Source organism: Chionomys nivalis, chromosome 13, assembly GCF_950005125.1.
Source record: "Chionomys nivalis chromosome 13, mChiNiv1.1, whole genome shotgun sequence".
In the NCBI taxonomy this organism is placed as follows: Eukaryota; Metazoa; Chordata; class Mammalia; order Rodentia; family Cricetidae; genus Chionomys; species Chionomys nivalis.
Window position 1 is genome coordinate 53,091,925 of NC_080098.1, and position 11,146 is coordinate 53,103,070.

Genomic DNA, 11,146 nt, shown 5'->3' on the forward strand with positions numbered 1-11,146 from the left:
GGACGCATGTGTTGCTGGAATTCAATCCGTGGGGGGAATGCAGATTGGGCTGCGACCCACTGGGTTTGATTTATGAACTGTTACACTAGCGATTGTTTACACATTGCATTTCAGAGGTTTGGCACACTCTCCCCGCTGCAGGCGGCGGACTGTGGGTGTGGGAGCCTGCTTCTGCACCGGGATCAGGCTTCATCCTTCCCTCGCCCCTCCACGTACCCTAGGGAGTACCCACGAACTCCCTCCCATCCCTACCTACAGTGAAAGCAGATTTTGATTTCAATGAACCCAATAGCTTATGTGTAGTTCTCCTTCCCCAGTCTACACCACGCATGCAGACCCTGAACCCGGGTCTCCACTGCGGCTGTTTACTAATCTCTAAAGCCATGAGGAACCTATAAATAGGAGGGATGGAAGAAGATCGACGGGCAGATCAATAGGGCCCCGTCTCCTCACCATTTCAGCTGAGCTGTCTTATTAATTATGAAAGGATTCGCCTGATCCCCGCCTGGGAACGCAGCCTCCTTGCCCCTCTGCAGAGCCCTTAATGGCGGTTCCATTGGAGGCTGCCTCTCTAGCCACCGCAGAGGAAGAGGCGTGTGGCGGTTAGGGCCTGGCCCATGGGTTACAGCTCAGGCCCACCTGGGACCTGGGCGGCGGGCTGACCGCGGGCATTGTATCTGCCTGTGAAAGCCTACAGCGCACACATAGGAAAGGCCTCTAATTTAAAACGACTTTTTTTTTTTCTTTTGGCGTTTTTTTCCCCTTCCAAACATAAGCCTAAACTGGAAGACACAGTCAAGTGTCCTGTTGAGGTCCCCGTGAAGACAGCAGGCCATCCGATCCCTTTGGTGAACAGGTGAATTTATCACCTAGCACCTATGTGTTTCTCTAGGTATTCTGGAAACTCGGCCGAGGAAAAATAAAACGACGCCCCCATTTCAAACAATAACTTTTATTTTATACTTCTCTATACTTTGTAGCAAATTTTTGCTGAATTTAATTTATAATAAACTTTTTAAATTACATCTCTCTCTTTTTTTAAAATCAAGGCTCTTTTATGTCAAAATCTTTTTTAACTATGTTTTAGATTTAACATTGATTACCCCCTTGTGATCTATACCGTTGGATATTCAGGTATTACTGTATGTGTAACAGCTAAAACAAGAGAGAGGAGGGAACACAAAGGCGGTGGACCTGAAAGATGCATCGACAGTAGGTGAAGCCAGCCCCTCAGTGACTAGAGCAGTTCCTTTGACCACCTTTCCCACTACACCCCGCCTGCTTTCAGCTCTCTCTTAGCCTTAAGATGCAAAAAGCCCACACTGTGTGTTTTTGCTTTTCCTGGAGGAGAAATGTGCAGTGGAAATGATCAAAACAAGGTACTGTGGAAGAAAGACGTGAGTGTGAGTGTTCGCCAGATGCTTCCCACGTGGACACTGCTCTTCTTGCTATTCATTCCCCCTGGCCTTCTCCTCTCCTCGCTTCCCTATTAGGAGGAGCCCATCATTCTTCATGTTATCAACATGATTAATATAGTAGGTGGCCCAGGGCCATTCCTGAGATTCTTTTGCCAAAAAATAAAAAATAAAATTTAAAAATGGGGGTGAGTTTGCCGTTTTCTTTTTTGTGTGTGACTAAAGCTGAGGTCCGGTTTTGGCTGTGCTTGCTCGCTCACTGATCGGTAACATTTGGCAAATAAAAATACAAGGAATCAAACGAAATAAAAAAAGAGAAACAGAATTTCCCACAATCCCATATGAGTGTTTTCAACATCACAGAGAATCACAACGTCCTCAGAGAACGAATGGCTCTTCCTCTCGATTTCCGGGAGCATGGAGTGAGTGTGGGTGGGTGCGCCGGGGGTAGGGGTGGGGGGAACCTGGTCCCGCGCTCAGAAGGAAAACCAGGTCGCTAAAGCTGCCGAGAGAGACACCAGGAGCACGGAAAGCGTCGGGAGCAGGGACCCCGCCGCCCCGTTGCCGCTGCCGCAGAGTTCGAATAAGCTGCCTTGGATGTTGAGGTTTTTCGATTCTTTTCTCAGTTTATCCCACATATCTTTCGCCCCTTCCTGGCAATCCGTAAGAGCTGTGACCGTGCAGCTGTGGAAATCCTCCCAGTATCTGGAGAGGAACGGAACAAAAGCAGAAGAAGCAGGATCATTTTGAGCGCTGGAGGACCCCAGATCTGCGCCCCGGGTGACTGCGCCCTTGCCAACCTCCCAGGGAGCCTCTTTCACCCACTCCTTCCCCCGTTCCCCTTTCCTGGACCTATTTCTCACAAGGTAGCAAACCCCCAGATCTTTGTCTCGTTCCAGAAACCAGGTCCAAGAGTGTGGGCCTTCCCTTTCCCAGTCTGATTTCCCTAGTCCGGTGCCAAGAGGGGACCTGACAGCCAGGAGCCGGGTCGCACCCGCTGCGTGGCGCTGGCACCACGGCCTGTGCAGATTGCTCACCCTCCTCCGGGAAAGCTAAGAAAACAGCACTAAGCCTAGCAAGCTGCGGCCCATTAAGGCCTCTTAGCTCTCAAGATGGGTGGCTTGCTCTGAGCCAGGCCCTCCCCTCCAGGCTCCTCACACTCTCCTCCCTCCTCGCCCCTTCTGTTTCCACCTCTCCTAGCCGTTGTCCCCTCGCCTTCTCCCTCCTTCCCTCGCTTCACCCAGCCCCCACACCTTCCTTTTGTTTCCAGTTTCTCCTCATTTCCCCTTTCTTTCTTTTTTCCTTCCCTCTGTTTTCCCCTCTTCTTTTCTGCTCTCCCCGCTCGCTTCGGTCCCCCGAGGTCATCCGGCCTTTCAACAGTCCAGGAGCTCCAGAGGCGTCTGGGGAACCCACCAGCTCTCTTCTCCATTCCCGGTCGGTGAGTGGTCCAGCTCTTACAAACCCCTGTGCTCTTGGTCTGCGAGCTGGGTGCTTCCTCTAACCTCCTCCCTAGCCTTTTTCATAGGGTTGGATACCAGGAGTTCCCCCCCCCCCCCCCAGGCTGTAGCACCCACTTCCCTAGAACGGGCACGATGGACACCTAGGCTAGGCTGTTCCCTCCCTGACCCGGCTCCGGCTCCTCCACCCCGGGTCGGTTCCCAAATCAACTCAGAAGGAACTCAAGCTCCCCCCTCCCCCCCCTCCGCTCAGTTTCAGCCCTGCCCCCACAACCTTCATCCAACCTGTCTCTCGTTTTTTGATTATCCCCCTTTCTTCTAGAAACCCAAAATAGATCCCGAAACTAAATATAATCTCAAGCCGTGATCGATTTCTAAGGCTCTGTCTCCTTTCGGAGGTGGGTCGATTTACGCGTCTGACTCCCACTGCGCCCAGACCCTGAGCTCACCGGGTCAGCAACCACCCTTAGCAGCGTGGCTGGATTTTTCTCAGCTCTTTGTTGTTGTTGTTCGCGCGTCGGGGACTGTAAGCTTGTTGAAGTCAAGCTTAACCTCTGCTTCCACTTCAAACCTGGCTTCTGGCTGATAGCGAGTTATAAATTCTTGTTGGAGTTATTGGAACTTGGACTGCCTTCTACGGACCTTGTCCCTTTTAGGGACCTGAGTACAGGACTTTCAGGTTCCACAATTTGTAATAAATTGCTCCTTGGGGGGGGGGATCCCACATAGGGACAGACCACTTCTGAGATGTGGGGTGTGGAGAAGAGCAAACATTCATTCACCTGGCGCTGGGAGAGGTGAGTTTCACCCACTTGCTGAGCAATTGGGCACAATTAACATAGTGGGTATTGGATCCAGCTGCCTGCAACCTCAGGGACAACCCTTCTCTTGTCCATGTTTTCCAGGACCTTAGTCCTGCTAAAAAAAAATTTAAAGTGACTAGGAATATACCATGTTTTAGCAAATGCCTGGAGGTTCTGGAGTATGTGAACCTGTCCTACTTTTCTGATTCATTTTTTTAAATCAGTGTTTGGGATTAAATACATCATTTCTATTTTATGATGGAGGAGTACCAGTCACTTTCTTGTTGGAGTTCCTAGTGAGTGCTGAGGTACTTAGAAGGTTTATAGCAAGATAGACTACCTCCCCCCTATTTGATCATTGCTTAAATGAATACACCTCTCCCCTATTTAGGAAGAGAAGAGCCACACACATGCTATGGGAAATGGGCACTTCAACCTCTGGGAACAAAGAATGCTTCTTGCCTTAGCTTTATTGCAAGGCCGTTTTGTGGGATGGTGGAATACAAAGTTGAGGGCATTTCTGAGACCTGAAGCAGCTAAGATGTGGAGGTCCATGCAGCAGGGCTCTGCTGGACGCCCCTTTACTCCAGCTGCAGGCTTTCTAGTCAACCACTGAAGCTGGCAATGAAGGCCTCTTTCCCCCTGGACCTGCAGCTGCCCCGTCTGGGGAGATCATATAGATGTGGAAAATGGAAAGGTAGCAAGGAGGGTGGCTACTCCAAACCTGGGATAGGACTACAAACTTAGCAAAACCTGCCAAACCCCAAAGTCACTGACACACAATATTATTTCAGGCTTTCTCTAGGAAACAGGGAGACCTGTGGTCCTTTCCTGCAGTTGCATTTTCTTGGTGTGCTTTTGGCGGGAGAGGGGGGGGGTTTGGCTTCTCTTTTAGGTAAATCTGTATTACCACCAGCTTTTCTTAAACCTGAGTCAAATGTTCAGAAGAAGAAAGATTAGAGATTATCTCAAAGTAGAGATTTTTTTTTGTTGAATGAGAAACCGCTAAAATGACATTCTGTCATTAGCCCTGGGTCCATGCCTGTTGGGTACAGGCCCATAAAACTGGACAACTTAGGCTAGTGGGAGAATTCTCTTCTGTAGCCGAACTCAGGCCATGGAGTTCCTTTAAACAGTGCAAATTCTAAACCAGAGACTTGGGTCTCAGGGCCAGAGGGCCTGTCAGCAGCCTTGACCAGAAGGCAGAAAGTCACAGATTTCACTACTAGAATGTTGAGCACAGGAGGAGAGGGGGTAGGACAGAGAATGGGAGTGGAGAGTCGCATGGAACTCTGACCTCAGCAGCGCCCCCAAAAGGGAAACCCCGGGTCAGAGAGGACACTTACGTGCACACGGTCTTAATGTTCGTCTTGTCGTCCAGGCCCTGCGGGTAGTTGGCCATGCTGTCGCCCAGTTTGAGCAAACAGTCTGAAAAGCCCTTAAAGACCGCATCGCACTTGCCCGCCGCTCTCACGGCCTGCACCAGGTAAGCTGTGGGGAGGAGGGACACCAGTCAGCGTGGCCACGCCACCACCCTGCCCCGTTACTGACCCTGGGGCCCCTTGGGGTGGTCTTTTAAAATTCAGAACTGTGGCCCCGGAATGACCTATTTGCATTGGGCCCACCTCTGGTGCAGACAGAGGGATCCGGGCGTGGGTGGGTACAGATGGGTGGCGGGGAGGTGAGTCCATTTATTTTCTCCAGCTCGCTCCTAACTGAGCTCTATTTCTTTTTCTGTTTTCATCGCCCCCTCTTCTCACCTCCCTCATCTCCTTTATTACTCTTTTTTCCTCACTCCCTCCTTGTCTCTCAACACTTCCTCCACCAAAACCCTGTCACGTCTCGCGGTGCAATTTTCCATTTTTGTGGTGACAGTGGGGGTCTGAGAAGCAGAGTGCTGGGGGACAAAAAAAAAAAAAAAAAAAAAAAAAAAAAAACGGCCCGGAGAGGTGTGGAGTCCGGGGTTGCGCTTCTAAACCAAGAGCCACACCCCCAGGGTAACCATCAGGCGCCTGGGTCTTTGTCAGGTACCCAGCAAATATTGCTTAATGAATGAATGAATAAAGTCTTTGGAAGATCGCACAGCCACGGGGACGGGATGTTTTTATTTCAAAACCGATTGCCCAACATGAAGTCTGTTGTTTGTGAGACCCTTAGGTGTACAATTTCCTGCCACTCTAAAGCAGGGCAGTTTAAATGTCCAGGGCCCTAAAGGATAAGTATTGGTCTCACAGTCAATGCCAGGAGCCTGGTGTATGCGTGCGCGTGCGCGCCTGTGTGGCTTCTTTCCCTTTCCTTCTCTGCCTGTCTCACCTCTACACTCCCCTTTAATGTCCCTGGAAACACTCAGGAGTCTCAAGGTTGCAGCCAGCTTGCTAGGCGCCGTGTAGGCTGCCGCCTAGCACTCTGGCTTCTAGTGGGGGCGGGGGAGTTGAAGTAGGTAGAAGCTGAGGCCAAAGGCAGAAGAAGAGAGAAGGGAAAATTCCAGGACACTCTAGGGTCCTAGCTCCCAAACTCAAGTCAACCAAATCTGAAGCGCTGAATTTGAGAGCTACTAAGCTTCCAGGCCGCCTAGCGCAGCCCAATAGTCATTTCTTCCCACCCGGTGGCAAACGACCGGGTTGGGGGCTCGGCCCTCAACAAAACAGCGGGCAAAAAGGGCCAAATACCTGGGGTACCCGAAGGACTAGAGAGTATCACATTTCCGCTGTAGGGGCGGGGAAGGGTGAATCCTAGAAGGGAAATGGGCCTTAGGCTCTAGGGGATTTGGGTACAGGCCTCCTGTGCCGCCATCCCCGCCATCCTCGTTGAAACCCTCCTGGATGGGTGGAACACTCAGCACCTCCTCAGCCACCGTCTCTGAACGCCGGGCTACTGCAGACCCGGGGGAAGGTGACCCAACCAGACGCAGCCTCCGGGAGCTGTGTGTCGGCAGATTGCCGCAGGAAGAGCTAGGCGGGACTAGTGCTTTCTAATCCGGAACGGGAAGCGCTGCGGAAGGGACGGAGGTTAACTTCCACCTCGGCAGGGGCAGACACATAACCTTTCATAAACCTAGCTTCCTTCACACCTATTTTTTTTTTTAAAAAAAACCTCGGCACTATAATAAAAGCAAAATTTTAAACACTGACATCGCGTCTTATGAATAAATGAATCTTTGTTCTAATGTAGCTTGGTCACGATGAAAGAAACCCTACACAGCTTCCTCTATAATGTATGTTATAAATATGCCTTTGCGGGAAGTAAATAAAATGCAACCTAGTCTCTCAAGCCCCAAAATTTGGTGTCCGAAAGGATGCCATAACGATTTAAAAAGAACTGTTAGGGCTTTCTGTGGGCAGGAAGCGCTCCCGTCACCTTGTTGTCTCAGGCATTGCTGGGGCAGATCCCGCAGCGCGCATGTGTGTGAGCGTGTGTAAAATACGAATTCAGGAACATTTCTGTGTTTCGCAATTGTGGCTTCTAGAGATCTAGCTTTCACTGGAAAGCCGGAAGCAAAGCGCCGGACAGAGGTTGCAGGCGCAAGTCTCTGCGCAAGCGGAGTTCTCAGTTCTTTCTGCTCTCGGTTTCTGTCACCCCCAGGCAGTCGACCCCAGCTCCTCTGTTCTCTCTAACATCCCTATCCAGTGCGGTTTTCAGTTGCTCATTCATTCGCTGGACCTCTTTCATTCATTCCAAACTTCCTCCCGGCGCCTCTTCATTCGTTCACCATCTTCTACTTCCCCGCCCCTCCCCACCCCCCACTTTTTTTTTTGCCAAATGTCAGTGATTTGGGACAGCTTCCATCCATGAATTAATAAAGACTGAGGCTCTGATGTAAAAAAAAAAAAAAGTAGACATCTGGGAACATATACATTATAATCCCACTGCCAATATTTTGGTCATTTTCAGGCTGAGGTTCATCAAATGCATCCTTTCTACAATCACTGCTTCATTATTTTCTATTCTGACCCACAAGGAAAACAGAGCCCCCGGACGTCGTCCAGGTGAAACCCCCGTCTTAAAACTGTCGCTGTTTCCTGATCTATAAACGTTTGCAGGCTAATTGCAAAATGCCACAGTCACTTATTTCCAACACTTCAAGAATTTGCTGCCCTTGGGATCTGTGTCCTAGGATTGTTGCAGCTCTTTGAACTAATGTCAGAGGCGCAAAACCACCAGATGCAAAGCATTAAGTCATTTCCTAAAATTAAAGGAAAAGCCAACATCCCCGTGCATGGTCCTTGCTATGCAAAATCCCAGTTTCTGCAAAATGACAAAAATCCTCTAAAATCAGAATTTCAAAATCATGTCAAATGCATATAGACCCCGATGGGAAGAATCAGTTTTAATGTTCTGGGAACCCTGATTCTTCTACATTTCTTACGAAGAAAAGCCATTAAACATTCCTTCTCTTGTCCCACACAAATTCCCTAACGCACCCCTGAGCTACTGCAGGATTTGTCTATGAAGAATTCTACAGCCTGACACGATAGCAGTTCCTTCCATCTCCAGAAAACCCATTGGAGAGTTTCTATTTTTTTCTCTTGTCCATTCTATTAATAAGCTGCTTTACTTTCACTTTTCGGCTACATTAATTAATGTTCCCATCCGACATCAGACAAGCGGATTCTCTAGCACTTACAACATTTGCATTTTGGTTGGAGAAATATGAACTTTAAGAAAGCTTTCTTACAGTGTAACGGAGACTCAACATTCCTTAACATAAAATGGGGGACTAAATCAGTCCTTCCATAAAACCGCCGCAAACAAAAATAACAAACACACGAACCTACATATTGTAAACATGTAAAACCCTTTTCTGCATAGAAATATTAGAGACGCTAGTATATAAAGTCACACACACACACACACATAACCCTGAAAAAGTATATCGGTGCATATTTGGCTGATTTATCCTCCTCGTCGGTGTCTGCGGTGCCCGGAGCAAACGCTGCAGCTAGGATATGGGGGGGGGGAGGGGCGGGGGAAGGACAAAGTTCTAAATGCTGCAGTTTGAGGGCAGCCTTGGAATATCTTTGCTTTCTGCACATAAACTTTTCAGACCTAGCCATCTTATTTCTGCATTCACCTTTCGACCCCTCAGAATAGTACCTTACAGTATGTCGGGGGCCACACGCTAAGAGCGCTCCGACCCTGCTTTAACCCAGGAGAGGGTAGCAAAAAATGGATCTGCGCTTTGGAAAGCAAGGAGAAAACCTCTTTGGAAAATAGTCTGCCGCACACACTTCAAGTCCCTTACTTTAGCAAAACCAAACCAGGACTCCTGACTCCCCAACAGCTAATACCCCGACCCTGGGTTTCTGCAGGGTTTTCTGCATCCAGCGGCAGACGCGGGCCAGCAAGTCCCCTTAGGCGCCTCCGGAGCTGGCAATCTCCGGTCGCCTACCAAGCCGGACAGGGCGGCCACTTACCTATTTGCACCGCGAGGATCAGTGAAATATATCTGCCGTTCAACTTAAGTCCCATCCTACGTTTAGTCAAACCATTTGCGACCGCAGACCTTTAAATAGTTAGTTTAGAGAACGCGGGGGAAAGCTGAAAAATAGGCATTGCCAACAAGTTCCGGGAGCGACAGAGACTTTATGCACTGGGAAGGCAGAGGGAGGAGAGAAAGAGAGGGAGCGAGGAAGAGACAGAAAGAGAGCGAGAGAGTGAGAGTCTTGTGGGGTGGGGGGGGGGTAGAGCTGGGAATGGTTCACTCCATTAGGAGGGGGCGGAGGAAGTACAGCCTCACGCCCACGAGCAGGCCTGACGTGGGGGATGACACGGATTGATTTTTTTTTTTAATATAGACACTTTGGTAGAGAATCGCCATTTATAGTCATAAGACTCTGGAATTAATAAGATATCTCCAATTAATGTGCAATCTCAACGAAATCTCGCCTCTCTGGGGTGACCGCTTCCCATACCGGTAGCTACCCCCGCCTCCTCGTTCTAGGGGCCCCCAGCCCCGCCCCCTCCCTGCGCAGAATCGGGGCTCCCTCTCTTCTCCCCGCCCGGAGCCGGGGAGTCCTGGCGCGCCCACTCGATTGTTCAACCTGCTCCCTCCTCCATTGGCGCCACAACGAACCCAGGCACTTCCAACCCTGCAGCGAGGTTTGAGGTGCTTCTGGCCGGGGCGGAGGGGGGGACTCATCTGAGCCGAATCGCCGCCCCCCCCCTTCCGCGGTCTGCAGACCCCGCACTTGCCTACTCTTTTTTTCCAGCTCCGCGGCTGAGCTCTAGGCGCAGCCTGGAGTGCGTGAGCACACAACCCGGCCCCCAGCACCCGCACACACTCACACACACGCGCACGACTGGGAGTAGAGCCGAGCGCCCCCGAGCCAGCCCTCACACACCGCTCGAGAGCGCGCGAACGCCCAGGCCCCGGGGGTTCATTCTGCACACATGGGGCCCCAGAAATAGACTCCGCATGCCCTCTTGTGAATTTCACCACTGGCGACTCTCACCCACCCGCGGGGGCCGCTACACCAGACGCAGAGACACCTATTTTGTTGGGTGGGGCTAGGAGGTACCGGGCAATGAGGCTTGGCTAAAACGATTTTCGGATTCTTCTGATTTACAAACTCTTAGAGCTTTAGGAAATTTCCAATGCACGCTCCGGTGTGCAGACTGTTTTCTGGGGGCTCCCTGGGGTCATTTGTTGGGCCGCACTCGCATGTTTACACACACGCACCCACGTTCATCACGTACACACACGCACACCCCGACCCATACACACTTGCGCTGTTTTTTTGATGATCCAGCACCTACTGTGCAGCAATGAAATGCCTCTTCAGCTGCGTTTGTGCAAGGTCCTGTAGTGAGTCGTGTAAGATGGAAAAATAACTACATCTACTTCCTAAACGCAATTAAGTTTTGGTTTTCTCTTCTTTTTTTTTTCTGCAATGCACCATACCTTCTTCCCCAGTCTGACTTCTAGCGTCTTTAATCAACTGTTGAAGGCCGCACTGGCAAACTTTATTACTTGATAAAAAATGAAGATGAAGAAATAAAAGAAAATAAAATTAGAGAAAATAAAAAAAATTAGGAGAAAATAAGATTAGGAGAAAATAAAAGAATCTTCATATTTTGCAAGACTGCTTGATGGACGACCGCGTGAGGCTATCAAGTTAGTACCAGAAATGCAAAGGGATTAGGGAGATGGGGCGTCCCTCGTAGTAGCTTCTCGAGATCCCGGCACTGGGAGCTCACACAGCCATCTATCTGGGCACACAGACTGAGAGAGGGAGAGAAAGATGCAAATCGGAGTCAGGTGACTGGCTGTGGATGGACAGAGGAAGACTGCGGGGGTCCTGACTGCCTGCCGTGCCGTGTAACCAGAAGAGCTCGCACCTAAGGGATTCAGGCCCGCAGCCCTGTAGAACCACAGACCCCTAAGCAGGTCACCTGCACTCTGCGGGCGGAGCCACGTGCTCCGCCCCCGGTGATGTCACCGGTGGTGGGCAAGGCAGCGGGGGCGCACTTT

The 11,146-nt window shown here is 50.3% G+C and overlaps 1 protein-coding gene across 1 annotated transcript; it reads right to left on the reverse strand.

The window, feature by feature from the left end:
- Positions 1-933: 933 nt before the first annotated feature.
- Nrn1 (neuritin 1) lies at positions 934-9,352 on the reverse strand. Its single transcript, XM_057788016.1, has 3 exons — positions 9,090-9,352; positions 5,022-5,166; positions 934-2,120 (listed from the first exon to the last, which is right to left on the reverse strand). The coding sequence occupies exons 1-3, from the start codon at positions 9,142-9,144 to the stop codon at positions 1,892-1,894; spliced, it is 429 nt and encodes a 142-aa protein (XP_057643999.1). The 5' UTR covers positions 9,145-9,352; the 3' UTR covers positions 934-1,891.
- Positions 9,353-11,146: the final 1,794 nt, after the last annotated feature.

What these genes read in the sequence shown, in the direction of transcription:
- Nrn1 (XM_057788016.1), bottom strand. Translation starts at nt 9,144, where the DNA reads ATGGGACTTAAGTTGAACGGCAGATATATTTCACTGATCCTCGCGGTG. An exon ending in GATCCTCGCGGTGCAAATAG is followed by an intron (nt 5,167 to 9,089) that starts GTAAGTGGCCGC and finishes TCCTCCCCACAG; the next exon opens with CTTACCTGGTGCAGGCCGTG. An exon ending in AACATTAAGACCGTGTGCAC is followed by an intron (nt 2,121 to 5,021) that starts GTAAGTGTCCTC and finishes GTTCCTCTCCAG; the next exon opens with ATACTGGGAGGATTTCCACA.